The 27992-nt window shown below is 42.9% G+C and overlaps 5 protein-coding genes across 8 annotated transcripts; 2 read left to right on the top strand and 3 right to left on the bottom strand.

The window, feature by feature from the left end:
* Positions 1-25: 25 nt before the first annotated feature.
* On the bottom strand, positions 26-2261 carry LOC122613043 (beta-alanine transporter). The gene is made up of 4 exons (XM_043787008.1): positions 2061-2261; positions 1605-1920; positions 462-1523; positions 26-403 (listed from the first exon to the last, which is right to left on the bottom strand). Exons 1-4 carry the CDS (start codon positions 2171-2173, stop codon positions 80-82), a joined length of 1815 nt encoding a protein of 604 aa, XP_043642943.1. The 5' UTR covers positions 2174-2261; the 3' UTR covers positions 26-79.
* Positions 2262-2391: 130 nt separating this feature from the next.
* LOC122613045 (protein lifeguard 1) lies at positions 2392-4130 on the bottom strand. Of its 2 annotated transcripts, none has more exons than XM_043787012.1 (4): positions 4010-4130; positions 3345-3451; positions 3084-3185; positions 2392-3020 (listed from the first exon to the last, which is right to left on the bottom strand). In XM_043787012.1, the coding sequence occupies exons 1-4, from the start codon at positions 4026-4028 to the stop codon at positions 2514-2516; spliced, it is 735 nt and encodes a 244-aa protein (XP_043642947.1). In that variant the 5' UTR covers positions 4029-4130; the 3' UTR covers positions 2392-2513. The 2 variants fall into 2 exon arrangements, with proteins under 2 accessions (XP_043642947.1, XP_043642948.1); XM_043787013.1 differs by lacking the exon at positions 4010-4130 and adding an exon at positions 3506-3885 and having other exon boundaries at positions 3345-3427.
* Positions 4131-4505: 375 nt separating this feature from the next.
* On the bottom strand, positions 4506-7029 carry LOC122613044 (protein lifeguard 1). 3 transcript variants are annotated; one of them, XM_043787009.1, is made up of 5 exons: positions 6911-7029; positions 6276-6369; positions 5611-5936; positions 5295-5543; positions 4506-5237 (listed from the first exon to the last, which is right to left on the bottom strand). In XM_043787009.1, exons 2-5 carry the CDS (start codon positions 6313-6315, stop codon positions 4878-4880), a joined length of 975 nt encoding a protein of 324 aa, XP_043642944.1. In that variant the 5' UTR covers positions 6316-6369; positions 6911-7029; the 3' UTR covers positions 4506-4877. The 3 variants fall into 3 exon arrangements, with proteins under 3 accessions (XP_043642944.1, XP_043642945.1, XP_043642946.1); XM_043787010.1 differs by lacking the exon at positions 6276-6369 and adding an exon at positions 6423-6448 and having other exon boundaries at positions 6911-7024; XM_043787011.1 differs by lacking the exons at positions 6276-6369; positions 6911-7029 and adding exons at positions 6423-6448; positions 6796-6814.
* A 351-nt stretch (positions 7030-7380) lies between these two features.
* LOC122613210 (aspartate--tRNA ligase, cytoplasmic) lies at positions 7381-10319 on the top strand. Its single transcript, XM_043787271.1, has 5 exons — positions 7381-7494; positions 7884-7984; positions 8065-8390; positions 8621-9645; positions 9891-10319. Exons 2-5 carry the CDS (start codon positions 7904-7906, stop codon positions 10052-10054), a joined length of 1596 nt encoding a protein of 531 aa, XP_043643206.1. The 5' UTR covers positions 7381-7494; positions 7884-7903; the 3' UTR covers positions 10055-10319.
* A 2080-nt stretch (positions 10320-12399) lies between these two features.
* Positions 12400-27272, top strand: LOC122613261 (protein vestigial). Its single transcript, XM_043787357.1, has 8 exons — positions 12400-12544; positions 13603-14504; positions 19258-19744; positions 20521-20919; positions 26082-26173; positions 26372-26565; positions 26646-26707; positions 27073-27272. The coding sequence occupies exons 2-8, from the start codon at positions 14409-14411 to the stop codon at positions 27129-27131; spliced, it is 1389 nt and encodes a 462-aa protein (XP_043643292.1). The 5' UTR covers positions 12400-12544; positions 13603-14408; the 3' UTR covers positions 27132-27272.
* The last annotated feature ends 720 nt before the right edge of the window (positions 27273-27992 follow it).

Genomic DNA, 27992 nt, shown 5'->3' with positions numbered 1-27992 from the left:
GCCGCCACAAAATCAAAACAAATTATTTTCAATTTCAAACTTTATTTTAACCTACTCTATTTAAACAACTTTGAACTGACTAAAGTGTGCGCATTTCCTTTTTACAAATGCTGCAAACGACCTTGCAAGGGACTCTACCAGAAACCGGAGTGTCCACACGATGGAAAACCGGTGTTCCACCTTCAGGAACAATCCTTTTCTGCGGACTCACGCGGATATTGTTTGGCTTTCGCTCACTTTCCACGCAGCAGCAGAGGAGGAAGCTCAGTGGCACTGCCTCACCCTCTTCCAAAGTCTGGGGGAGATTTCGGTTTCGGGTTTCCGGGAGCAGAAGGCTAGCAAATCCTCCCAAGATCAGCAGAGCTCCCATCACAATTAGCGGAAGAACGAGCATTTGCTGACCCTGCAACGGGAAACGGGTGAATATTATTGTAAACAGTAATCCCCTGAGCCGCACTCACCATATGATTGATCATGGGAATCACTATAGGTCCAACCATGGCTATCACCGAGCTAAAGCTCATGCCCAGTCCCCGCACCACCGTGGGATACAGCTCGGATGCCAGGAGCGGCAAGACGACGAAGGACGAGCTTATGCCCATCTTGCCCACGCAGTAGAGCAGCAGTGTGATGTCTGGATACAGGAATGTGGCCACGCAGGCCACTCCGCCTACCAGCATCGAGATGAAAAGGATCCAGCGCCTTCCGAAATAGCTCAATCCCGGCCAGAGTAGCAAATATGTTGGCAGTTCCACCGCCCCAGCCAGAAAGAAGTTCCAGATCTCATCGCCTCCGAGCGCAGGAGCATAGTAGCTCAGTCCCACATAGACACTTGTGTTGGCAAACCAAATAAGGGTGATGATCAGCGTCTTCCGACGCATATTGGGTCCCCGGAACAAGTCCAGGATGCCATAGTGGGTGGTCATTGAAGAGTTCGTTTCCGCAGCCTTTGTGCTTACTAGTTTTCGCTGCAACCTTTCGACAAAATCCCTGTTTACGCGCACGCCATTCACTCTCGCTATTACTTTGAGGATTTTAATGGCCCTCCTGGTTTTTCCCACGGCCATTAACCAGCGTGGTGATTCCGGGAGCACGAAGAAGCAAGAGAAAAGCATCAGCAAGGGCATGGACACTGCCAAACTGAGTTCCCGCCAGTCCCGGACGATGTAGATAACTCCTGCTAATACCACCAAGCCCAAGGAGTAGGCGATATTCGAGACGATGGTGCAAAAAACTCTCCTCTCCGGTCCAACCAGCTCAATGGCCAGCACATAGGGACTCGCCAGAATAGCTGGCACCGTCAGTCCCACCACAAAGCGCAGTCCCAACCAAGTGTAATAGTTCCAGGCAAAGGCACTGGCCGCACAGGCAGTGATCTCAAGCAGCAGATAGGCGTAGAAGGAAGGCCGCCTGCCCCACAGATCCACTAAATATCCAAATACATAGTTACCCAGCAGACCGCCAACACCGAAGATCACAAGCGCCAAAGTAACAAGGAAGCTGCGGTCGCACACCAGATTCCACTAGAAGACATAAGATTCAATAATTCTAATATGACCAGCGCTCCGGGGTAATATAAAATATATAATGTACAATTTCTTTACCTCTTGAACCACCGTACTAGAGTATATGGATTTATCGTAGTGCCAGCCATGTTGACATGGCACCACCTGCGCCGTATCCGGCTGCAACTTGAGCAAATCCTCTGCCTGTTGTCGAATCAAATCCGGAGGCGGGCGATACTCGAGATAGCGCACTATATCGGTGTAATTTCTCGCGTACATGGAACACTCGGCATAAGCTCCATTGCGATTACGCGGAATGCTCAGGTTCTTAACTAGCTGCACGTAGTCCTGTGTCCAGGGCTCCAGCTCAGGAACCCGACAAAAGTGCTGAGGTGTTGCCGCTATGAACAACTGGCTAGAAAATAATCATGTTAGGTAACTACGAAAATTTACTGATGAAGTACCTTTAAGAGGCGAAAATTGCTTGATGTAATTGCTTGTTGTTAATATTATTTATTAAAACCACTTATAGAAAACCAAAAGAGGATGACCAACCTATAGGCGTGGAAGGCACAGGGCAGCGCGGCGGGCAATAGAACGGAGCAGATGATGACCTTCTGGTAGAGCCCAAAGGAGCCCACCTCCCGCAGCACCTCGTCGAAATCCATGTCCGCCCGTTAGCCAGACGCTCGCGCAACTGACGATCGCGCCGATCACCTTGTCCACATTCAATCCAGTCCAGGAACTGGTGGCGCTGCAGGGGCTGATTGGACATAATTACATTACGGCCTCTCGTGCGCATTAATTAATTGGACACCGCGGTGTGGACAAGGTTCGAACTAGTTGAGCGCCCCAATCCCAGCCAAAATCCCAAATCAAAGCGAGCACTCGACAACGTTGGATTAGTTAGTCGGCTTGTATTTCTTCGCGGCTAAGGTGGCACTGGACACATAAAATTAAGTTACATTTCTAAAACTGGAATAGAAGCTATGGATCATAATGACCAGACTAATTGCGAGACAATCCGATAATGGTCAGTATGTACATGAAGATGTTAATAATGTCCAGGTAGAGGTTAAGAGCGGCGAAGATGTATTCCTCGGGACTGATGGAGTACTTATGATTACCGCCCAGCATCAACTGGGTATCGTACACCAAGTAAACGGAGAAGAGCAATGCTCCCAAGGAGGCATAAACCAGTCCGATCACCTTGCCCGGAATGAAAATAGCGATGATGCCAAAGATGATGAAGACCACCAGGCAGGCCACCAACACACCTCCGCACATCGTAAAATCGTACTTGGTCTGCAGGGCAAACAGGGTGAGTCCCAGGGCCACCGCAGCCGTAATTCCCACTGCCATCAGGACCTCATCCGCCTCATACTGTCCGGCGACCATTCCCAAAAGGAACGACTCTGCACAGGTGAACAGGAAAAGGAAGATGAAGTTGAGAGGCGTCTTGCGGCGTACACTTTCGCAGCAGGCCATGCATATCATGGTCACGATAAGAACTGCCTGATTTTAAAAATTGGGAGTTTATGTTAATCAATTTATAACATTAAAGTTGTAAAAACTCACCAATGCTATCCAAAACAGTGCCGGATTTTTTTGCACCCATTCCTGCGAAGCTTTCGAGAAAGTAAATACACTAACAAAACCGAAAGTGATCAGCAACTGGCACTAAAAATAGAACGATATCACAGATTAGATGCAGAAAGTCAATAAGTAAAAAGCGACGCAAAGTAGGCAAGTAGTGAATCAAATAAGTTTATGGTTTGGACATTTTAATTTATGCAGATGTTTCACATCTCCTTTTTTAGTATAGGTATCAGCACTTACCATCAATATCAAGTAGACCTTCCGGATAAAGCCCTTCCGGATGGTCTGGTCATCGAAGGCGAAGCTCTTGTCCGCTTCCGCATCTGTATATGCGCCAGATTCGTCGCCTGTGTGGTTGGAAGACAATTCAAGGAAGCAGGAAAGTTAATGAAATGACTAACCGTACTGATAATGGTTGTCGCTGCTCATGGCTAAATTGCTATGACTAAACTTAAGTCACTAAAGTAATGGTGCTCTCTTTGGCTGACTGCCTGCAACGTGCGAGTGTTTCAGCTTAATGGAACCGAATCGCCCTTTCTAGGTGTTCTCATATGTCAGTATGAGTTGAGATTAGCCGGTTACCGACTCTTATCAACGCTCCACACTTCTGCTCTAGATAAGATTTGTATGTTGATGTCGGTGAGTAACTGATATTGCCACCATACAATTTAAACACAGTTGTTCACTCTCCCTTTGATTGCGTGAATCAGAATATTTCGGCTCACACTGAAACCTATTCAGCTGTCTTATCAGATGAAAATGCGCCGAGAGATATATATTTTGTAGCCTCTTGCAGAGAGAAAACGATGCAGTCAATAAGCTTTTTTACAATAGCCAAATCGATTATCTAATCTAGAAAACTTTTCCGCCACCAATTTCGTTTGCCCCATCCGGATGGTACTTGCCTTGCTGGTAGTGATACATTTTATAGCTACGCCCTGCTGGAATTCACACGAACTACTGAACAGGTGGCCGGGTCAAACGCATGCTATGGGGCCAACCCGAAATTTAAACACCTGGACTTCTTTCTGTGGTGGTGCAGATAACAACGTAAACTTAGGCAATGATAAAGCAAAAAGGCACACGATAATGTTCTGGAGTCTAGAAGTAATCCAACCAACGGCGTCACTATGCCGTTGCAGACTGAAGTTGCATCTGGTGGTGACTGGCTGCTTGAACTGGATGAACCACTGAGGGAAGCCCCACAATGCAGGGGTCTGTGGCTTTAATAAATAGATGCGCTTTATTGTTGACTTTAAACTCAGTGTCGCTGCAGGGATTACAATGTTCGGTACTTGATTCATAGTTGAAAAATCGGGATTCCTTGGTTATTACACACGGTTAAGTTTTATGTTTTAACAACTGCAAGCCATCTTGCTTATTCGTATATTCTCACATAAATATGTTTTTACGTAAATATTTATTGTTGTTTTGTGTATCTGAATGGCATATCATTTGGTATACATACATATATATAATTTTCTTCGTTTTTTTTTGGAAATTTGGAAACATCCACTTGGTTTGCTCAATTTAAGCAAGAGTAAGACATACATAACAAAAAGTAAGTAGTTCAAATAACTTTAACTGCCATTTAGAACTAGAAGGAAACGGGAAATTGGCAAACACAATGCGAAGTAGATAGATCGTAAGTATTTGAGCAATTTACCTCCACTGGGGGAGCACACCGATGAGATTACGCGACAACAATATTCGTTTTTAGGTTACAGAATAACCCTGCTAAACAGTAAACAATATTTGGAAATAGAGCTGCTCTTAGTCGCGCGACGCGCCGATTATAGTCAGAATGTACATGAAGATATTGATGATATCCAGGTAGAGGTTTAATGCCGCAAAGATATACTCCTCGGGACTGATCGAGTATTTGTGCTCGCCGCCCATCATTAACTGTGTGTCGTAAATGAGGTAAACGGAGAAGAGCAGCGCTCCGATTGAGGCGTAGATTAGTGTTATGGTCTTTCCCTTTACGAAGATGGTCACGATGCCGAAAATAAGGAAAATCACCATGCAGGCGATCAAAATACCGCCCATCATAGTAAAGTCGTACTTGGTTTGCCAGGCGAAGAGTGTTAGGGCCAGGCAAATCGCTGCTGTTAAGCCCACCGCCATGAGAACCTGGAAAAAGATTCCGATTTATTTTACTACATATCGTACATAAATCAAAGTACTCACCTCTTCCGGAGCATATTTGGTTGCGGAAACTCCCATTAAGAACGACTGAGCTGCTGTAAACAGACCCAAGAATATAAAGTTCGTCGGGGTTTGGCGGCGAACACTTTCGCAGCAAGCCATAGACAGCATGGTTATTAACATCACGCCGAGAGCAACCCAAAAGAGCCACATGTGACGCCTAGCAAAGCTTTTAGTGCCCTCGTGAAATACAAACAGGGCCACAGCTCCAAAAGTGACGAGAAGTTGTCCCTAAAGAAAATGAAATAATGGTTTAGGGGGCATGAGGATAGGATGTCAAGTAGTATCCTAAGCTCACCATCAGAATCAGGTACACCTTGCGTATGAATCCGCGCCGGATGCTTTGGTCGTCAAATGAGAAGTTCTTGGGCTGGCTCTCCGGATCATCGTAGACGCCGTAGCCGCCAGCAGATGGTGGTGGTTGAATGAATCCCGGCTGGGGAGCATAACCTCCTGGTGGAGGCCCCTGTCCGTAGGGTTGTGGATAGGGTTGGGCACCTCCTTGGGCATAGGGTGGGTAACCTTGCGGAGGTCCTTGAGGTGGATAACCACCCTGAGGCGGATATCCACCATATCCCCCCTGAGGGGGATAACCACCGCCATAGTTGTACTGCTGGTTGGGATCTGTGGAATAAGACATTTCGTTTTAGTTTGTTGTTTTAAAACGAGCTTCCAACTTTCCGCTACAGTAATCTTTCTACCAAGAACTGCAAAATCTAAATGAAACGCTTCGCCATGACGAAGAAATGCGGCAAACCAAGAAACAATCTCGAGCAAATATGTACATACAACCATGATAAGAAGGGACAAGTACGATATGTAAAGAGAGAGAAGTAATGGAAATGAATCAGCTCCGGGAAATTACTGAGCATTCAACGGGTCGAAGAGCCCGGGACGAACAAAAGCATGCGATCAGAAAACGGGTAAGCTTTAACACTGGCTTAGAAGTTAAGAAGATTGAACCTTGGTATTGGGGATACTGGGGAACACTTTGCCAGGACATTCTCGAGGGACTTCGCTCTAGGGATTTCTAATTCCGAAACCGCTGTGGAGTAAACTTAAATCCGAAAAAAAGAATGTGTTAGCACGGCTTGTCCTTATTCCACTCACCTTGCATTGTTTCGATGTTGTTTTACCTGCAAAGACAGATGGTAAGCAATCATTAGCTAATTTAATTAGCGCCTGAGAAATGTGCACACTCTTTGCAACTTTAATTATTTTATTATTTAATTTGCACTAGAGTACTGCCTGAGAAACTTCGATACCGTTTTAATTGTTGTGGCCCCCATGACGTGTGCCTCTCAAGCTTTCGGGTGTGGGCACTCCGGAAATGGCTAGGGCCATTTATGAACCTTACCTACACGTCGAACCGCGAGCTCAAGCGCTTTAACCTAGTCGCAGCTATTAAATTAGTTCAGTCGGAGCACCACCAACGTAAATAATACATACACAGCAGCTCGGTGTAGAAAAAGTGGTGACTCACTTTTGGAAATTGCCAGCTTCTCGAAATTACCGGGAAATCACACTATTACAATTTTCTTTTCGGCGACCTATTTCTTTGCTATTATTCAAATTATGCTCTTTGTATGACAAATTACCTCTGGATTACGTTGCAATTTGATCAAAACAAACAAATGAATTTTGTTTTTCTGAGTATTTGTTTTTTTCTAAGATTAACAGAGATGCGCCTGCTGACTGTTATCGAAACGCAGCTGTGACAATCGATGGGGGTGGAACTTTTTCTTTTAGAAGGTGATCAATTTATAAGTATATGAACCTCGGCTTAAACCTTATTGCGTTTAAATTTGAATCTGGAAAGTTCCACACTTTTTTTTTACAAAGAAAGAGTTTTTTATAACTATTTGTTGAACATATATGATTAATACATGCTTTTATTCCTTGGCGATTTTAAGCAACATATAAATCATCTCCATATATGTTAGCAATTTCTGTATTGATTAGTTACGCGAAACATAACTCTTAGGATGTTGAAACAAGTGACGTCACAAATTCAGAATGGTACTTAATAAATGCGCCACCCTAAGCACGCATGCAACCATCGATATCTATCGATAGGCGCCATAGAAATTCTCTAGACTGCACCGCGCTGCTGGCATGTGCAATAGTACACGACGCTCGTGAAATCAATTCGTTTGTGTATTAAAAGGGCAATATCTAGCTGGTAAGTCGAGTGCACTCGAATGCACAATTGAAACAACCAATACGGGAAGAGACATCAAGTGAATGCCATCGGTAAATGATCGGATAAAAGACCGCAAAGTTTAGGTTATGTGCGAGCCGCTAGACAAAGAGTGTCTCCTCAGTCCCCGGAAATATTTGTGGACATATGGCTATTGGAGGAGGAGATTGGGTCACTGAACTGCAGCCCGGAAGCCAATGTCACAAATTCGCAAATGGGGCACTTCATCCGCCAAGTGTTATTTATAAAACCATGACGCAACGCACACCGTACTCCTCCTTTTTCGCCTGTTGCTCGCTTATCGAAACTGTGCGGTTTACGCTCTAGTTTTGTGACCCTCTTGTAAAATATACAACCCTTCTTCCTTACAGCCGTTTTTGTGCATTCCAAGATGGTCGAGGACAAAGAGAACGTGGCCAATGGGGAGCAGGTCTCCAAAAAGGGAGCTAAAAAGCTGGCCAAGGCCGCTAAGGTGAGAATCTTCGATTTGGGGGACGTGGTGTGTTATTATTTTTGAACCTCTGATAACAGCTCTAATCTCTATTTGTACAGAAAGCCGAACAAAAAGCGGAGAGTGCCTCCGCCGTGGCGGCTAATAATGCTGGTGGAGATTCTGCCGAGGATCACGCCGCCGGAAAATATGGCCTCTCGGAGATGATCCAATCCAAGGACAAGCGCAGTGAACGCAACTTTGTCCCGGTTTCGGAACTAACCGGTCAGGTGGGCAAAGGACTCGTCTGGGTGCGAGGACGCGTCCACACGTCGCGAGCCAAGGGAAAGCAGTGCTTCCTCATCCTGCGTCAGCAGAGCAGCACGGTGCAGTGCATCCTGGCTGTCGGTGATGTCATCTCCAAGCAGATGGTCAAATTTGCGGGCAAGTAAGTTATCATCTTTCCCAGTTACGATCAATTTTTACTTGAGAGCCCTATCCCAAAAAACCACATCGATATCGACTTGGAATTGCGCAGGTCATATAGATATTTTCATCATACATTGATAAGATAATATGGTGAAATCAATCAAAGGTGTATGACATGATGAACTTATACTTTACATTTACATTATTGTTTAAATACAACTCAAGCTTAAATCTTCTTTTATTTTTCAGTATCCCAAAGGAGAGCATTATCGATATCCAGGCCAAGCCTGTGGCGGTGTCCAGCAAGATTGAATCCTGCACAGAGCAGTCGCTGGAATTGTCCGTCGAGCAGATATTTGTCATTTCCCAGGCCAAGGCTCAGTTGCCATTGCAAATCGAGGATGCCTCGCGGCCCGAGAACGCCGATGATGCGGATGCTCTCAATATTCGCGTGAACCAAGACACGCGCTTGGACAATCGAGTGCTTGACCTGAGGACTCCGGCAAATCAAGCCATTTTCCGACTGGAAGCGGGAGTATGTCGTCTGTTCCGCGATATTCTCACCGAACAGGGCTTCACCGAGATTCACACGCCAAAGATCATTTCGGCGGCCAGTGAGGGTGGCGCCAACGTGTTCACCGTGAGCTACTTCAAGGATTCAGCCTATCTGGCGCAGTCGCCACAGCTGTACAAGCAGATGGCCATCGCCGCCGATTTCGACAAGGTCTATACCGTAGGTGCCGTATTCCGTGCAGAGGATTCTAACACCCATCGGCATTTGACCGAGTTCGTAGGCCTGGATCTGGAAATGGCCTTTAAGTACCACTACCATGAGGTGCTGCACACGATTGGCAATACGTTTACGGCCATTTTTAAGGGACTGCGTGATAAGTACGCTAAGGAGATCGAATCTGTAGGCCAGCAGTTCAAGGTGGAAGCCTTCAAGTTCCTGGAGCCACCACTTATCCTCCAGTTCGCCGATGGCGTGGCCATGTTGCGCGAGGCTGGTGTGGAGACGGGCGACGAGGAGGATCTGTCTACGCCCAACGAGAAGCTGTTGGGTCGCCTGGTCAAGGCCAAGTACGACACTGACTTCTACATCCTTGACAAGTTCCCGTTAGCGATACGGCCCTTCTACACGATGCCCGATCCGAACAATCCTGTCTACTCCAACTCCTACGATATGTTCATGCGCGGCGAGGAGATCCTGTCCGGCGCGCAGCGTATCCACGATCCAGAGTACTTAATGGAGCGAGCCAAGCACCATGGCATTGGTGAGTATCCCCTACATATAATAAGTAACTGAAAGTTTTTACTTGAGTAACTTCTAAGGTCAGCTTAGTCACAAGATCTCTCGGTTAACAATGATTAGACTGCAATAAGTAAATAATATATATGTATGTCTCAAGTGCTAATATAGGACTGTGGCACATTTCAGATAAGAAGGTGCCAACTTTTATACTCTAAGAAAATGTCTGCTATTGTAATACTTAATTAACGACATATATTTGTTTTCTAGATACCTCCAAGATTGCGGCGTACATCGAGTCCTTCCGCTATGGATGTCCTCCACATGCTGGCGGTGGTATTGGAATGGAACGCGTGGTGATGTTGTATCTGGGATTGGACAACATCCGCAAAACTTCCATGTTCCCACGCGACCCCAAACGATTAACGCCTTAAACACGCCCAACTCCAGCAACTTACTCTTTAGATTTGAATCCAATTCGATGAAACAATTGTTTTACTTTCCCTGTGACTTTCCAAGCATTCAGTTCTTTTTATTTTTACGCCAAACCCATTTGTGTGTGTTTTATCATTTTTTCTCAAGACTAACATGCTGCGAAGTTGTTAAACAACGAGAAAATTGTACGGGAAGACTGCCTAGAGTCAAATTTATTTGGAAACTCGTAAAAATAAATATTTGCGCGTATGTTTTGTACTTTAATAATGGCTTTTAATCTCTTGGTTGGTGATTTGGAAATGGGCCAAAATGTAAAAGAATAACGTTAAGTCGGAATATTAATTTTTATTTATACTTTTTTGTTGCATAGTTTTAGGGTCTGTAAAAAGCCTTAATATTTGAGTCTTGTATTAATATGTCCAAGTTCAAGGATATTTATATATAATTATTTATAAATTTTTTAAACAAATATGTTTGATTAAAAACTATACGTCGAGTCTGGGTTACTTCGTTTTATTAGGCATGGTTAATAAAAAATTCCTAGAATAATCCTAATAATAATTTTATGGATGAAATTGTAATGTTTGGCTTCCACCTCATGAGTTTCCTGAAATCAGGATCAAGATTAAGGATTCTATTATATTTTAGCGGCGTACTAAAAACAACTTATTATTTAGCATTAAGACCTTGAAATGAAACTATTTCCATAAATTTATGTAAGTTGCTCACTAACCTTTATATTTTTATTGGTGACCATCTAAAAGGCTGGCTAGATTAACTACTTTGAGAATCCCTTAAATAATCACCTCATTAAGTTCCGTCGGCCATGTCTTTTTTCTGGCAAGTTCTTCCTCAAGAACACTTCCAAATGGGCATTATTTCCTTAGAAGTTTATCCATAACATTTTAAGAGATCCTGCTAACGTAAAACACTTTTTGGAAATTAAAAAGATCCCATATTTAGTAAGGACAAAGCGAAAAACCTAGTAAACAAAATATTTAGATTGTCCCAAAAAAAATTTGTTTTGATTTTTCCGAAATTTGAAAATGGAAGGCTTAGTTCAGATTCTCTAAGCGTCGTATTTGAACTGTTTCCAATGTAACACGATTCTATTGTGATGTTGACCACAGATTTTGCACCTTTTTTTACACGTTCCTATCGAAAATCTAACAATTAAAGATGTAGTAGACCCGTCTTTCAGTATTTCGCATCCACACCTTGTCAACAAACAATCCGCGGCGAAATGAAGGCGAATGAACAGCACAATAAATTGTATTCATTTGCAATCAGATTATTATCAATACGGAAACTTCTCGGTTGAGGAGTGCTGGGGGGTTGGGACGGCTAGTGGAAAACAAGGATTGCGGGGGCACTGCAAACACTGTTGACACAGTTGGCGCATACTTTTCATTGCGGAAAGGCAGGGCGAGGAACGAAAGGACGAAGTAGAAGGCCCCGGATGAATGCGAATTCCTTTCAATCTGTTTGTCGAACTTTAAAATCAGAGAGAAACAGCAGGAGTTTCGTCTACTTGAGGACACAATTGAGACGCACTCCATTTTATTTTCACACCGATGTGGCATCGTTAGTTGGAAACCTGGAAACAACAACACAACGCTGAATGCGGCAGCAATCAAGTGGGCGGTGCTTGGCAACTGCCGCACACCAGTTGTCTCGCTCCCACTGCGGTCATATGACTGCCGTGCGAGCGAGATGGCCCGATGCAAGAAATTGCCATTTTGTTTTCAATGCCGCGTCGACTGCGCTGCCGTCGCGCTGCCCGCGAGTGCATTGGATTTACCGCTCCTTTTGCCAGTTTGTTTTTTCTCTTCCGATTGAGCGGCAGACGGAGCTCTCCGTGTTTTTCTCTCACCGCCGCGCGGGATTTTCGATTTTCGGATTTTCGATTTCAGCGTGAACGCGAATATCGAAAGATTAAAACGAAACAAAACCAAAATACCAGTGAGTGATCGCGGCAAGTGCAGTTCATTTGTTTTCCAAGTGCCACATCGCAAAGCAGAATAATAATTATAGAAATAGAGATTTCCGCGGATGTTGCAATTGCCAAAATAGTGCCGTTCTCCATCTCGTTTCCGCTCGCCCGCTATCTCCCTCATTCTCCCTCTCTCTCTCGCTCTCGCACAATCGGGCCGCCAAGAATTTATGGAATTCGGCATTTTGTGGATTTAGCGAAAATATTTTCATTGAGTGCGCCGACCAAATGTTTGCTGCTCGCTTTCGGTTAAAAATAATCGCCGAAACCCCTGCGCCAAAATCTCAAGAATTCACGTGCGAATTCCCCAGCGCGTATCACTTTAATTACTATTCAAATTAACAACAACAACAAAACGATCAAACGAAAAATTTAGTCAAGTTTTGCCTTGTCAAGAGTTGTGAAATTGTTGTATGCTTCCAGAAAGTGCACTGTAACGAGAATTGTGTTGATAACGCTGCACATCTTATTGGATTACACAAAAAACTTTCAAGTGGTAAGTATTCGTTGTACGAAAGAAAAGTCCAATTGGATCGTAGTCATTTTCCTACTGGAACCATTATAATTATAATAATTGAACTTGTTTATTGCTTTTATTCGTTTTAATTTTTATTATGCGTTTTATGCTTAACGTATAAAATTTATGTAAAATTGATTTTAAATTGGAATAATTGATCATATTATGTTGTATATTATTATTGCCACTTAATTAGCTATATTGTTCCTTATACTTTTGTCTTGCGTTGTGTAAATTTGTGCACTGATTTCAAGCACAACGGGAAAAGCTTAGAAGTATAAAAATAATAAAAAATTAACGTAATAATATATAAAGATTATCTTAGGTGGCAGCTAGCTGTTGTTGAAAAAATTAAACTCTTTGATTTCTATGTCCCGACGGATTCTAATTTAAGTATAATTTATATTGCCGTCGGAACCTAAAAGAATGTTATTTTTATATATTTGCATTCAATCCAAAAATTTATTCAACGTTCTGCATTTCGTCAACAATTTAAAATGAAGGGGCCTAATTTTGTTGGCTGATAAATGAGTTTGTTTCGATAAATATGTTGTAAATATTTTTCATTTGTATATTTTTCTTTTTCCCTTCCAAACATTTACAGTTGCTTATTCAAATAGTAATCCGATTTTAAGTCATGATACCAACAAAAGTAAACTAAACTAAACACAAAATTTGAGCCATTGTAAAACCTGATTTAAATCGAGTTTAAAGTAATTTCTAGTTTTCCGACGGATTACTGTTAAACGTTTTTTATTATCCCTCGCTATTTATACATACCAAATTATTGGTTTTAATTTTGATAATTATTAGCTGTGAAAACTTTCCTTTGTTAGTTTTAATAACCATTTTCAAACTTGATGATGGTTGGTTTACATGCAATTACTTTTCAACACACATTTTTGGTTCGAATAGTGATATCATTAAAGTCGGTTTTAACATAAATGCCAGAAATTGGCTCTTCAGCTTTGAATTTCTTGCCACAATTAGCAAATTGTTAATGCCTTCTCCTGCACTTTTCTCCATTTTCCTTCCAGTTGGCAATTCTTCGTCGGAAACGCGGATGAGAAACGAAATTGACGTTCCAACGCCGAAGGGAAAAAAACTGAAAAAATAGAAAACAACGACTAACAGCAATCAACAATGTGGAAATGATAATTGCAATTGCCTGCACAAGCAAACAAAGAAGAAAGAAGCAAGTGAAGAAAGTCGAAGAGCGACGCGGGGAGGAAACGGAGTCGCAAAGAAAAGGAAATTACCCACGAACGGGAATGGGAATAGGAATGGAAATGGGAATGGCAAATGCATAGAAAGAAGTTTGCGAAAAACAACAGAAACATAAACAACAAAAAAACAGACGAATAGCAATTATAGCTGCTGATACAAACGCGATGGTGTTTTACAATATGTAAATATAATTAGCCGAGCGGAGTTTTCATTCCAGGAATTTCGCCAGCCAACAAAAGAAATAAATACTTTAACTGCTGCGGAAAAAATACATAAAATACAACAAAAAAAACGAAAAAAACACGCCTTGACTTGAAAGCCGGTTTATAATTACTCCAAGTTTAGCCCCCTTCTCGCTCCGCGCTCTCTTTATTTCCACCTCTCTATCTTTCTCTCTTCAAAAAGAGAGCATTCAATTTCAAGTCCCCGATACGATTACAAATCCAATTGGAACCACGCGTATTGGTATCACAATTCCGCGCTCAAGTGACAATACCAATTTAACTACCATCCATCGCCAAACCGCAATAGCAGTGAGCCAGTGTGAGTGCCAGTGCCAGTGCCAGTGTGTGAGTGAGTGGCAGTTGCAGTTGCAAGTGCGCTTGCCACTGCGACAATGGCAGTGTCCTGCCCCGAAGTTATGTACGGTGCCTACTATCCATATCTGTACGGGCGCGCTGGACCAAGTCGATCGTTCTACCAGTATGAGAGGGTGAGTACCGCCATCCATTCGAAGCGACCAATCGGTCAATGGCCACCCTTTTGAACTTTGAACTTTTAATACTTGCCCCCGTAATCAAGCCAACTCAAATGCATTCGGCTCAGTCATTGCTTTCAGAGCAAGAATACTTAGAAAACATCTTGTATAGATTGGATTTGACGGTTTGAAATCCAAGCAGTCATTGACAAGTTTAAAATTTAGATTTTTACAAGAATAGCAAGAATAGTTGTTTAGCTTCAGATTGCCAACTATATAACCCATTTAAATGTAGGTTGCTTATAAACTATAAATTTTATTCTGGTAATGTGTAAGCTCCAGATACGAAAGTGTTATGTAATTCAAAAAATATAGGATATTAGCCAGATAGTTTTAATGATTCAGGCCTCATTCAAAGTTATTCGAAAATAGTTCGTCGTTAAAAAGATTTCATTATTTGGTCCATATGAGCGATAATTCAAAATCAATCTTTTTTTCACTTAAAAACAACTATTGGTTTATTAAGAGCTTATTATCTTGAAAATTATTATTTATTTTATTATACATTACTTCCTTAAATTAAAATCTCGTTAAGTCTATAGTTGCAATCATACGTTCTTTTTGAAATAGTAATAAATTGAATGTTTTGAAGTTGAAATTATAATTAAATATAATTCTAATTAAATAAAACAACACAGTATGTAAGGGTCGACTCGCAGAAATCACAACAATTTGAGATGATTAAACTTATTAGATCTATTAAATACTAATTACACACTAATTTCATAAAATATCAGAGAAATGAGCTGAAACCGACCAACAAAAGTGTTGGTGTCCAAATTTGAAGCTTGGACATTTTTGGAGAGGGGGTTTTTGAGTTTTAGGCGATGTGGTTTTTGTGGTTACTGCACGTAGATAGGTGTTAAAAATTTCCGAACTTACATTTTGGTTGTAACTCCAAATTGGTAGTGGAAATGTTGCCATGCCAGTTTTCTTAGTAAAACCATTTCTCGAAATGATAAGAAGAGAATGTTAAACAGCAGCAATCAAATAACTTGCTCAGAATTTTAATTAGTTAAAGCTGTTTAGGGAAATTGTTAGTTATCTTTTGAAAGGAAATTACCTAATATATTAAACTAAGAGATAAAGAAAACACAGTTTTTTAAGTACTTATAACTTGAACTTTATGCGTTATTGCTCACTTTGTAATAAATAATGCAAAAAATACAGTTTGGAGTAAAGAAAACTCTTTGTAAAAGCACAATTGCAAACTGGAATCCCATTTGTGTAGTGCAACTTTCTGTTGGCCTGCATAAAGTGGCTCTGCTTTGCATAAACACAGAGTGGCCATAAGGAAAATCAGAAAACGTTTTGTTCGTCCTCTTGTTCGTCCGTCTCCATTTGGCCAAAGGAGCGTGGTGCTGTAAAACAAGTTGGAGGAGCACTTTGAGGAGGGAAAGCACCGGGCATGAGTCACTTGGCCACCGCTGATTGATGGCCCTCTGCTGTTCCGTCGTTTTGGCCAAGGCCAACGAAAGCTACTGTGCTGGCTGCGTCAATTTGTTTGGGTTCGGGTTCGCAGCCTGAATAATTAGACGCTTCTAACAAATCATAAGAATTCACGCAGAACGCAAATCGATTTGGGAAACCCGAAACAATAAAGAACCGACTAGTAAAAAACCAAAAAAAAACAAAAACGAAGTTGCCAAACTAAAGGGCAACATTTCAAGGAATTCCGCAACTCAATGTTGGCTTTGTTTCGCCTCTCCCGCTTTTTGCTAACATTGATTTCGAAGATTTCGCTGTGATTTCTGTGACAAGTACAGAAAAGTTCTCACGATCGCGGGTCCCAGTCCCACTGTCCAGTTTCGAGGGCCAGAACTCAGAACTCAGCACTCAGATCGACCATGGTCAAAAGCTGCGGCTGGCAGTGCGGCCAAAATCCATGAGGCAGTTGCCGTTGCTGCTTATGCCGCTGGGGCACAAAGAAATTCTTTGTGTCGCAAGTTCCAATTATACAAGGCCGCGGCACCAAATCGAAATTGGCCTTTTATGTAAGTAACCGATACGACACGATTCTGATTCTATGCTTTTGCATGCCCATAAAGAGGGACCGCGATAAACCCGCCTGGATATTGGGGCTTCTCCTGCTCCACTCTGCTCCACTCTGCTCCTCCTTTCTGCTCCTCCACGGAAAGCCAATCGCAGATTGAGTCAGCAGCTTGGGCTCCTCAGCTGGATGACCGGTTTATTTCGTCCCACAAACGCACAATCGACACTTTAGCCAGCCAGCCCCAAAAACCCAAAGTAAAACAAACAAACAAACAAAAACCTGGGTCCGCTCGGTTAATTTATTGTGTGTATCGCCATTAGTTCTTGCCGATCTCGCAATCCCCGCTTCCTACTCCCCTTCCCAACGAACGCCATAACATAACCATAGCGATTCGATCCTTGGGGCCTTTTGTCAACCGATCGCAGATAAACCAGGGAGCTGACTTCAAACAAAAAAAAATAATAAAAAAATAAAAACTAAAGAAAAGAAAAAGTTCAACTTTCTGGGCTCCGAAATTTTGTCGCTGGTTCGTCTGGCGATTCCGGGTGATTTATGCCGTGTGATCGCAGGTCTGACTGCTCGGCATAACCGAAATATCGCCTGCAGCTAATAACACTGCAGCAGATACAGATACAAGTACACCGGGAAAATGACAGCGAATTGGGGTTAATACTTGTATGCAACGTTGCTCGGATAGATTAAATGGAATTAAATATGATTATTACCGCACTTCTGAACTTTATATGCAACTATCTATCTTACTACGCGAATTTCCCTTCGTTTGCCGCATCTTTGCTGATTATCTCTACAAAACTTCGTACTTAATCATTTTTTTATTTATTTAATTGAATTATTATGCAAAGCAGTCACCATGGTGTATCTTGTTTTAACAGCGGTTGACACTTCAATTGAATTTATCTTTCATTAAAAGTTTCATAGGTGAACATGTAAGATATTTCTTTCTGTGTGCCGATTGCCGCGCAGATACATCTGCCGATGCGTGTGCGTTGTATCTGTATCTGGGCATTGTTTCGCCTACGCTACTGCACTTTGGGATTCGCGATTCGGGATCCGCAGAGGATCCGCGGTGGACACCGCCTCCAATTTGGACTGTCGTCGCTGATAGTGTTGGCCGATAAGGCGGAGCGCATTGATTATGTGCTTAAGCCAGGTGACAGATGGAGATACTCGATCTGCCACATATTTGCGGCAAGTGCCTGTGATGCTGCAGCTTTTGCCGCAGCTGTATCTCAATCAATTTGTATCTGTATCTATTAGCAAGTATCTTTCGGCTGACTCAGCGCTTTCGTCTAATTAAGTGGCATGCCTCCTCCTAACGGGGCAGCTGTTGTATCTTCCCGATACTCAGCTCGTAAATCAGGGCCGCTGTCCATGGCCGCGTTGCACTCATCTTGAAATGGTTCGTGCCCGGTTAACCCATTATTAACCCTTAGACACGATCATAATTGGCATGCGCCTACGAAATGGAGCAGGGGTCGCGCTCTTCGCCTCGCTCGACTGGAAGTAAATGCTTAAATTTGGAACGATTTTCGGCTGCAAATGTGGCATAGCAGGCGTAGCAGGGGCAGGGGCAGAGGCAGGGCACCGATTGCCATGGGGTTATCGGCTAGGGAGCCACTAATGGGCTCATTAGGAGGGGAGCTCGAAGGGGGGACGGTCGAAGGTGTTGCTCGTAAATCGTCGCCAGCGCCGCATTATGTTTGACAGTCCGCTAAGCAGAAGATTGCGGCGTGATTATCGCCTTCTGGCCGCTCTCCTATTTCAGTTTCAGTTCACCTCCTCCTGCTCCTCCTCCTCAACCTCGAACCTCCCCCTTTTCCCTGCAACCCATTTACCCATTTGGAGCGGTGCAACCTTGGCCCGAGTCCGTGATAATATGCGCCAAACGCTCGTAAATTTAATGGCCTCACTCGCGTTTTCCATCAACATAAATTTTCTTATTGTGTCATTTTCAATTTGCTGCAACGCGTCTCATAACTCATTACTCGCCTTTCGGAATCTGCCGGGAATATCTATCCACTTATAAATCCAGAAATATAGTTCCAAGGGGAGCCTGGTTAAAGCAGTTCAAGCTACAACTCAGTTTAAAAACTTTTAAAAGGAAAAAACTGTTGATTTTAGAATGAAAATGAAATTCAAAATGAAAAACCTATCTCCAATTAGAATCACTAATATTTTACATTGTAGAGGCCAAAGTATGTAGTTTACCAGTACGTAGTAAAATCATGTAAAATAAAAAGCTAACTGTAGTTACCGTGCCAATCTGAATAATAGAAAAAAACAAACTCAAGTTCCGTAGCTTAATAATAAAAATTTTATTATTAACTTGTACCTAGAATTGATAACTGAACAACTTTTTAATCATATTGGACCATGACTAAATTACTCAACTAAACAAATAGATACTTTGTTGTGAATGTCAATTACCGCCAATATTTGTAGCACTTCTTTTTCTATTTATTCCATAATTCGAATACTTTTACTTATAAATAACAAAGAATCTGTTTAGTCTTCTAGAAAGTGATATAGAAATGTTTAATATTTGAACTTTATAAAATCTAGTATTTAATGAGCCAGATTCTCTGCTGATTAGATCTTGAAATGTATTTGATCATCAGGAACATAGTCCCTCTCCCTTGACTTATAAACTAATGATATTATAACAAGTAAATTAATAATTTCCTACACTTTCAGTTCAACCAGGACCTGTATTCGTCGTCGGGCGTCAACTTGGCCGCCTCATCGAGTGCCTCGGGCAGCTCCCACTCCCCCTGCAGCCCCATCCTGCCGCCGTCGGTGAGCGCGAATGCCGCTGCGGCGGTGGCGGCGGCGGCCCACAACAGTGCAGCGGCGGCGGTGGCGGTCGCCGCGAATCAGGCCAGCTCCTCCGGCGGAATCGGAGGCGGCGGGCTGGGCGGCCTGGGTGGACTGGGCGGCGGACCGGCGGGCGGACTGCTGGGCAGCAATGTGGTGCCCGGGAGCAGTAGTGTCGGGAGCGTGGGGCTGGGGATGAGTCCGGTGCTGAGCGGAGCGGCGGGACACTCGCTGCACAGTTCGCACAGGACGCACGCACACTCCCTCGCCCACGCACACACGCACACGCACCCGCACTCGCACACACACACGCACACGCACCAAACCAAAGAAGAGGACCTCATCGTGCCGCGCAGCGAAGCTGAAGGTGAGTTAGGATTCCTAAAACAACCTATGATCTACGATCTGGATCCCCAAAAAAAACTATACAAATGTTTAAAACTCTATACCGGAGAACTATGAGGTATATTTACCAAATTATTATTGGAAAATATCAATTTCAAGTTGTTCAGTTTTAACTGTAGTTTTACTAAAAACACGGCAGTCCTTCATTAGTTAGTAACTACAAAGCTTCTACAGAAAATAGTAACTTTTAAAACGCTGTGATGATTCGTTTAACTTTAGAGATCGATCCCATTTATCCGTTCTCCTAATTATTACATTAGTGTCTCAATTAGTCATTATAAAGTATTCGTCACCAAAGGTGAACTTAAAAGCTAAAGTTTTACTAGCAAAATGAAAGTATAGACCCTATAGAAATAATTAATAATTCATTAGCTAAATACTTTATTTGCACGTGTTCGTTCGAAACGCTACAAAACATTGCGTTTTATGACTTTTCATGTGCGTGCTCATTGATATTGTCAATGTCAGAGTTTGCATAACATTTATTTTTTGGCAGCACAATGAAAATTCAGACGAGTGAAAAAGCCGTAGTGAGGGGCAAAGCTTGATAGTCATCGCACACTCTCGTAGCTAATTAATTTGAAAATTCTTGAAATTTCTGGCGAAGCACTCGCATTCCAGACCAGTTAGCATTCAATAAATTATATCATATTTTCCCCGCTGCAAATTCGCCATTACATTGCGATTATTTAATAGTTTTTCCGCTCGTCTTTTCTCTCGCTCTGCCTGATTTCCCAGCACGCCTGGTGGGCTCCCAACAGCATCAGCATCATAATGAATCATCCTGCTCCTCCGGTCCGGACTCCCCGCGCCACGCCCACTCGCACAGTCATCCGCTGCACGGTGGCGGCGGCGGAGCGACGGGCGGTCCATCCTCGGCGGGCGGAACGGGCTCGGGGGGCGGCGACGGAGGCGGCACGGGGGCAATACCCAAGAATCTGCCAGCTCTGGAGGCGCCGATGGGCAGTGGGGGCGGAGGCGGCGGCGGAGGAGGAGGATTGGCCGGCAGTGGCCAGGGACAGGCTCAGTATCTGTCGGCCTCCTGCGTTGTGTTCACCAACTACTCGGGCGACACGGCCAGCCAGGTGGACGAGCACTTCTCCCGCGCCCTCAACTACAACAACAAGGACTCTAAAGGTAGGTGCACTGCTACAAAATGTGATAACATATCAATTGGAATCCTGCTTGGGCGCCATTTAAGAGTTTGTCTACTGCATACATATGTACTTAAAGTCCCTGTGCGGGCGCCACTGTAACATACTCTCCCTATGCATAAGTCTGTGCGAGTTTAATCACACAACCATTTATTTGTTAATTCGTCATTTCAAATTGCCGTAATCTATATAGGCTTCGAAGCATTTAAAATAAAAATCGTATTTGTGCTAGTGCAGGAGGATAATCAGCTTGTTTGCCAGGCTCCCCTCCCGGTTTTTGCGACTCATTTGTGGCTCCAGTGAGTTGTGATCAAAGAACCGCTCGTGTCATGTACTTGTCCCGGCTGTCAGTTTGCGTGTTTGCCTCGATTTGCGGCACTGCCCCACTTGTCCCCCAAATGGGGGCATAATTAGGTGAAAAATGAGCCAGCAGTTCCAGCAAAGTTATTAAAATGTTCTCGGAAAATGTACAACAGGCAAATTATACCTTTCGGAATGCATTAGTGTGTGGGAAAGAATGAGCTAGCTAAATCTAACAGAAAAAACTACACAATTTTCCATGTGTGAAGTGGTTTTGTGTCTGAAGCACTTCTTGTGCTGCTCCAAACTCAACTGACGACCTTGTATCGATGCAGAATATGTCGGTTAATGTGTGTAAACTTCGGGAGTGTGAGGCTATGGTTAGGAAAGTATTTATCCTTTCTCCCATGATGAAGGAGTTTTCAAAACGAATCGATAAACTATTATGCTTTAAATCTTTTAAAAGTTTAAAATACTGCTATTTAAATCGAATAAAATGTTCTGTAAATCATAGATTGCATTGAAATGTTCGCCTTAAATCCATCTTTTCGTGCGAAAACCATTCAAAATATTTACGCTTTTCCGCCACTCATTGTCAGCCATTCGTTTATAGGATAAAAACACTTTAGGATGGCACTTTGTTTTATCCCCTCCACAAGTTTGTGAAATGTCTGTGAATGTGACTGTGAGTGTGAGTGTGAATGTGAATGCGAATGCGTACACTCACAAGCGCACACCAAAAACGGGCGCACAATAAAACAAATAAATCAAGTTGCCACTTGCCACTCGCTTGTTCTTTCGATTTCAAAATTAATTACCTCCTTTAATGAAGATAAACGTTTCGTTTGTTCATGCCTGTCTGTTTTGCCTGTCCGTCTATCTGCTGCACACTATATATATGTATACATATATATAAATAAAAATACCCCAACATGTGTGTTTATTTTCTGCGCTTCACTCGATTTCGTTTTTAATTTTAATTGCCCTGTTGCAGTTTTGCCCAGCCATAACGAGTGCAGCCTTGTCAAGTGAAGAAGATTTTCATTACGATCATCTTCGCTTCTTAGCTAACTGGTGTCCATTGCTCAATCAATTGATTATCCTCGCATTTGAATGCCGAGCAGGTGTTGGCCGTAGATGCCTCTTAATGCTAATGTTTCGTACGTGCCCCGCCCATTGGGTGTTTTGCCGGATTCCGCCCCCTCGATTGGAGCACTTTGCGGTGTATTCCTTTGCCACACCGCCAATTGCAGTTAAAACCTGGGATTTTATTGAGTTTCTGTGGCTGCCATTGCCTCCAATTTCCCCCTCCGGCTGCCGCAATTCCCGTCTGCTTTGAGGAAATGCCACCACTTTGTGCGAAAATTCAGTTGCCATTCAATTCCCCATTCGTTATGCGATAATTGGAAATTTCCACAGGCTGCTTAACTACGAATTTACGGTGATTGGTTCGCCGAAATTCAAATCAAATCAAAGTAAAGTTTCCTGGCGGCAATTAACTTACCAACAAATAAGCACATTCAAAGCGGCACTCGAAAATAACTAGCTTGGGTTCTTATTAATGCAGATACATATGAACTGATAATATGACTCGATTGATCCATTTTTATTTAGGTTCAGGTGTATAAATGCTTCCTTATTAAGTCTTTAAATGTTAAAAATGATACATAATACTGTCACAGGAAAGAAACGATTATTATAGCTTATTAAGTATGTTATAAACTACCAAATTTATATTAAATAAATTTGTTTAATAACCAAATATTCAAGTTGTGTCCAAATGCAGCAGGGTGTTTCGCTTCTTATCATTAGGGTGTTGTTGGCATTTTTCGCCAACTGCCGCACAGTGGCACACATTGCCCATTATAGAACTGCCCCTTAAAATACAGTGTGTGCAATAAGTAAAATGCGAATGGGATTTGTTTAAATTTGTTTACTTTTACGCCTCTTGTTTCTTTCCCCGTTTTTGTTTTCTTTTTTGTTTTGTCTGCTTAATGGTATTTAAAGTTCATTTTGGTCATTTGTCTATTTGAGAGCAGCGCGCACACAGTTGAGCATTTGCATTTGTGCGCTTAAAACTATTCAACATTTATATACATTTTTTTCGTAATGCAATGCGCCGTGTCTATATGCCCAGATGTATATACATATATATATGTGTACATATATGTACGTATGTATATATCGCTAGTTGGAATGTGCTATGAAATGTCGCCGGAATGCGATGCGGTCGATGCTGATGTTGTTGCTTTGGGTGCCAGTTGTTGTTGCTGTTGTCGGACGGTGGCAATGCCGAATGCCGCATAGATTCCTCATTACGATTTTAAAATGCATTTCAATTAACTGCTCCGCACAGTGAAACCAAACAAAACGAACCGAATCGAATCGAAACGAACCAAAAAGAACCGAAGGAGGGCATCGCAGAAGATGACGAGATAGATAGCAGCGGTACGAGCGGCACGCTTGCACTTTTCTCAGTTTTCCCCCCAATTCCCCACGATTCCCCCCTATTCCCGATCCGTTGCGTTAGCGTTTCTCGATCAGAAAATACCCGATTCATCAGGGCAGCCTTTCGTATTATTTTCATTTTGCTTCGCTGCCGCGAGGAGCATTTAATTAGATGCCCAAAGAATTCGATTTAAAATTCCTTGGCACCCGCTGCAGGCAGGAGAACCGTCTTTCCGAAATACAAAGCAGAAACAGAAACCGAAACCGAAACAGATAGAGATACAGATACATTTGAAGATACGTTTGCAGATACGGATACAAGTGCAGGAACGGAAAGTGCACGGAAAAATATTATGCTCTAATGGAAACAGAGTAAAACAGTCTAGAGTTTCCAAAAAAAATCATACATTTGATAATAAAGAAATAACTAAAGATACAGATGATTTTTGCTATTGCAGATGATTTTTGCTATGATGATAATACTCTATCTTTCTTATTGAAACTAACTGTCGTTTACACTCCATAAGCAACATGAAAGTATCTTAACAACTGCTGATTTGATTTTAGTTTGAAAACTTCATAAATTTCAACTATTTACTGGTTTTAAATATTCTTTTTGATGCAAGTATTCTAGCTGAGAAAATAGTTTTCTCTGTGTAGAACTATGCACTATGCGTCAACGCCGGCGATTGAACCTTATCGGGTCATAAATCGCCACGCTCTCTTCATTAGGCCGAAAGGTGAAAGGTGGGGACAGGTAGAGTGCGGCTTTCGCTTTTGAAGCCGCTGCCTGAAAGTGAAATGCTAACTGAAGGAGCTGTGGCTGTAGATGGAGAGGAAATATCTTTGGCAGTCTGCTTGTTTGCACATTAATGGGAATTCCACGGCCTCAGCTGAGCGAGTGAGTGAATGGCAATGGGATGATGACGACTTCTGCCTTCTGGCTTCTGGTTCGGAAAAAAAGGCACGCGGCATGGCATCCCGTATCCAGTATTCGGTATCCCAGCCGCACCATCGGCATCACCATCACCACCACCATCACCAGCATCATCAGCCGCATCCTCATCCTCATCCTCGTCGTCATCAGCATGCATGGCACACTCGCCAACGTGCCGGCCAAAGTTGTCGAATCGCGACGGCAGCCAAGCACAAACATTACACATCCCCACAAGCACATCCACATCCACAGCCACATCCTCCAGCTCCACGTCCTCGTCCTCATCCTCAGCCGCATCCTCAAAACTCCTCTCCAGTTGTTGGATATTTTTCTCTCGAATCGAGTTTGGAATGTTGTCAACGCAAATGCAAGCCTATGCAAGTTTTTGGTATCTCCTGCCGCTCAATTGCAGTTGCTATTTTTGGGCGCCCCGGTCTCCGGAGGGAGCTCCATTACACATAATGGAGATGTCTTGCTCGGCTCCCGCTCTTGCACCAGCTCCTGCTCCTGCTCCTGCTCCTTCTGCATCTTGTTGGCGGCGTCGCGCGATTTCATAAACGCGTAGATTTACAACCATTTAATACAAGTGATGATCCTGAACAACAGCGCGACAACGAGCACGCACGACAACCGAAAACATTCCGCTCAGTTATTTGCAACAGGCCATGGCGCCGCCACCGAGGCGGAGATTCAGACTGCCACTCCGCTGACTCTGAGAACTCCGAGAACTCCGAGGAGCGGCCCCAACCAATCCCGTAACCGAAGCACAGAATCCCCCAAGACTCGTTCATCTGCCAGTTAATCATTGCTGCAAGTGAATGGAAATTGCCCCAAGTGGCAGAGGCATGGCACCTCCTTCTGGCTGGCGATTGCCCTATATGATTATATTTGGTGGCGAAAATTCAATGAAAAAGTAACCCATTAACTAGATTATTTCCACAGCTAACTACTTATCTCTATGAAAGATGATTCAATGAAAAAGTAACCCAATTACTAGGTTACTTCCACAGCTATCTAAGTTCTTTACAAAAGATGCTTCCTTTTACTAGTTACAAAGAATCTTTAAAAAAAATCAGGGCTTAGTTGTATCTCAAGATACTTGCAACACTTAAACAGCACAGGTTGTGTGCCACACCATATAGTTTTAGTATTTGATTCAGTTTCATTTAGTTTGATTTAGTATCAAAGTAAATGTGAACGAAATTGGACAGGGATGTCATATTGATATGTTACTTTATTACTTTATTTTACTTACTTTTTGGGTTATTAGTTCAATGGCTATCTATACGAGATGGCTTAAAAGCTGATAGCCATCTTGTATAGATAGCCATTGCATTTCATTCCCTTTTGTTCGCATTATTGTCTCGATCAATTTAGCACGTTTAACAATAACTTGTGACCCATTATCATTATACATATGTATGTATGCCCTCAACGATTCCCCCATTTTGCGATTGCAGAGAGCAGCAGCCCGATGTCGAATCGCAATTTCCCACCGTCGTTCTGGAACAGCAATTACGTGCACCCCATTCCCGCGCCCACACACCACCAGGTGAGCACCCACGGCCCACAGCCAATACCCATGGCCAGCAGTTCCAAGTGGCCAATAGCCAATTGCTAAAGGCCAGTTGCCGATTGCTGGCGGAACGTGAGGCAATTACGAGTTCAAGGAGCCTCCGATCCTGGTGCTCCTGCCCCATCCATGCTAAATAAGTTGTAATCCGATCGGATATCTACCATCTGCTTGCAGGTTAGCGACTTGTATGGCACCGCGACGGACACCGGCTACGCCACCGATCCGTGGGTGCCGCATGCGGCCCACTATGGTTCCTATGCCCACGCAGCCCACGCCCACGCGGCCCACGCCCACGCCTACCACCACAACATGGCCCAGTACGGCAGTCTCCTCCGGCTGCCCCAGCAGTACGCCAGCCACGGTTCCAGGTGAGTCGATACCCCCTCCTCATCGAGCTGCCTTCCACGGAGCACGTCCTGACCTCTTGCCGGCTTCTCGTGTCTTACAGGCTGCACCACGACCAGCAGACGGCCCACGCCCTGGAGTACTCCAGCTATCCCACAATGGCAGGTGAGCCTATGCGCAGGGTCTTATAATATAGTAATAGTTTCCACAGCTGTTGATAGGGCATTTATTTTAAGAGGTAAACTAAAAGGTGATAAGTATAACATACATCTTAGTTGTCAAATCATTAGAAAGTTCCAAAGCAACTAAGTATCTTGTGCTTATGATGACATAGAGGAACTTGTCATCCTTTCTGTTTCCTACTGCATGAATACTTACTGTATGTAATACTTTACATACTAGAATGCGCCAAGCAATTCCTTTTTAAAAAAGGTTTTGTTTACTCAAAGTATAGGATAGTAAAGAATAGGATAGTAACCTCAAAGCAATACATCAAGTTTTCTGATAACCCCATTGTATTTGTATTTCAGGCCTGGAAGCGCAGGTGGCGCAAGTGCAGGAATCGTCGAAGGACCTTTACTGGTTCTAAGCATCAGCTGGCGATGGAGTTTCCTTCGGTGATCCTTCGGCGAGTGTATAAACCGAGTCCTGGAAGGTCTAAGGACACCCCGGATCGAATACCATGTGCGACTTTGGGTCGGGATTTGGAGAGCGCTTCTTAAGCAAAACTGCAGTGTCTGTGTTTCTGTGTGAGCAAAACAATAACAAACGCAAAGGATTTTGAAATTTAATTTAACTTTATCATAATGTTTAACGTTAAAATATAATTCGTAAGCTTAAAACACCTTGTAAACAAACAATTTTTCGCGCATTCGAGACCATTTTTTCAGCGTAATTTGTTTTTGTAAGTTTAGCATCCCATATCAGCAATTTAGACACATACAATAATGACTATATACACTATATATATACATAAATATATATATAAATATACACATAAATATATAATGGTATTCGTAATCAGCGTTGGTAACGTTTAATAATCGACATTTCTTGTATAGTTAACGCGAACTTTGACATACACTTAACGCAACAACAAAGTTAGAATTTATTTTGTTTAAACTTCGATTTTTGCAAACTTCAACAAACTAGGATAACGAAAATCAAATTGAGAAAAAAGCAAAGCAAAAATCCAATAAAAAAAGATAAATAAAATAAAAGAAAAACACAATTTGAATACAATCAATAAACTGAGTGTGCATTTCTAGGGGACTTTCAAGGGGTTCGATAAAGGTAAGACTTTAATTAGTTTATGTGCCCCTCTGCTAATGATATCATTCCGATTCAGCCCGAATGAAAAAAACAAAAACACAATCAGATAAGCAGCCAAATTTCATAATCGTCGACTTTGAATGCTTTCCACGCCATTTAGCCAGGCGCCTTATTAATC

The sequence above is a fragment of the Drosophila teissieri genome, chromosome 2R, assembly GCF_016746235.2.
Source record: "Drosophila teissieri strain GT53w chromosome 2R, Prin_Dtei_1.1, whole genome shotgun sequence".
Lineage (NCBI taxonomy): Eukaryota > Metazoa > Arthropoda > Insecta > Diptera > Drosophilidae > Drosophila > Drosophila teissieri.
Note: the sequence above shows the minus strand (reverse complement) of the source record. Positions and strands in the feature narration are given on the sequence as shown.

Excerpts from the sequence above, each read along its gene's own strand:
- LOC122613261 (XM_043787357.1), top strand. The coding sequence starts at position 14,409 with ATGGCAGTGTCCTGCCCCGAAGTTATGTACGGTGCCTACTATCCATAT. Across the intron at positions 14,505-19,257 it reads CGTTCTACCAGTATGAGAGG|TTCAACCAGGACCTGTATTC; the intron begins GTGAGTACCGCC and ends CTACACTTTCAG. Across the intron at positions 20,920-26,081 it reads CAACAACAAGGACTCTAAAG|AGAGCAGCAGCCCGATGTCG; the intron begins GTAGGTGCACTG and ends TTGCGATTGCAG.
- LOC122613044 (XM_043787009.1), bottom strand. The coding sequence starts at position 6,315 with ATGTCCTGGCAAAGTGTTCCCCAGTATCCCCAATACCAAG. Across the intron at positions 5,937-6,275 it reads CCAGTATCCCCAATACCAAG|ATCCCAACCAGCAGTACAAC; the intron begins GTTCAATCTTCT and ends CTTATTCCACAG. Across the intron at positions 5,238-5,294 it reads CCAAATATGCTCCGGAAGAG|GTTCTCATGGCGGTGGGCTT; the intron begins GTGAGTACTTTG and ends ATCTTTTTCCAG.
- LOC122613045 (XM_043787012.1), bottom strand. Across the intron at positions 3,186-3,344 it reads AGGTCTACTTGATATTGATG|TGCCAGTTGCTGATCACTTT; the intron begins GTAAGTGCTGAT and ends TTCTATTTTTAG. Across the intron at positions 3,021-3,083 it reads CACTGTTTTGGATAGCATTG|GCAGTTCTTATCGTGACCAT; the intron begins GTGAGTTTTTAC and ends TTTTAAAATCAG.
- LOC122613043 (XM_043787008.1), bottom strand. The coding sequence starts at position 2,173 with ATGGATTTCGACGAGGTGCTGCGGGAGGTGGGCTCCTTTGGGCTCTAC. Across the intron at positions 1,524-1,604 it reads CTAGTACGGTGGTTCAAGAG|TGGAATCTGGTGTGCGACCG; the intron begins GTAAAGAAATTG and ends TATGTCTTCTAG. Across the intron at positions 404-461 it reads TTCCCATGATCAATCATATG|GGTCAGCAAATGCTCGTTCT; the intron begins GTGAGTGCGGCT and ends TTCCCGTTGCAG.
- LOC122613210 (XM_043787271.1), top strand. The coding sequence starts at position 7,904 with ATGGTCGAGGACAAAGAGAACGTGGCCAATGGGGAGCAGGTCTCCAAA. Across the intron at positions 7,985-8,064 it reads AGCTGGCCAAGGCCGCTAAG|AAAGCCGAACAAAAAGCGGA; the intron begins GTGAGAATCTTC and ends CTATTTGTACAG. Across the intron at positions 8,391-8,620 it reads ATGGTCAAATTTGCGGGCAA|TATCCCAAAGGAGAGCATTA; the intron begins GTAAGTTATCAT and ends TTTATTTTTCAG.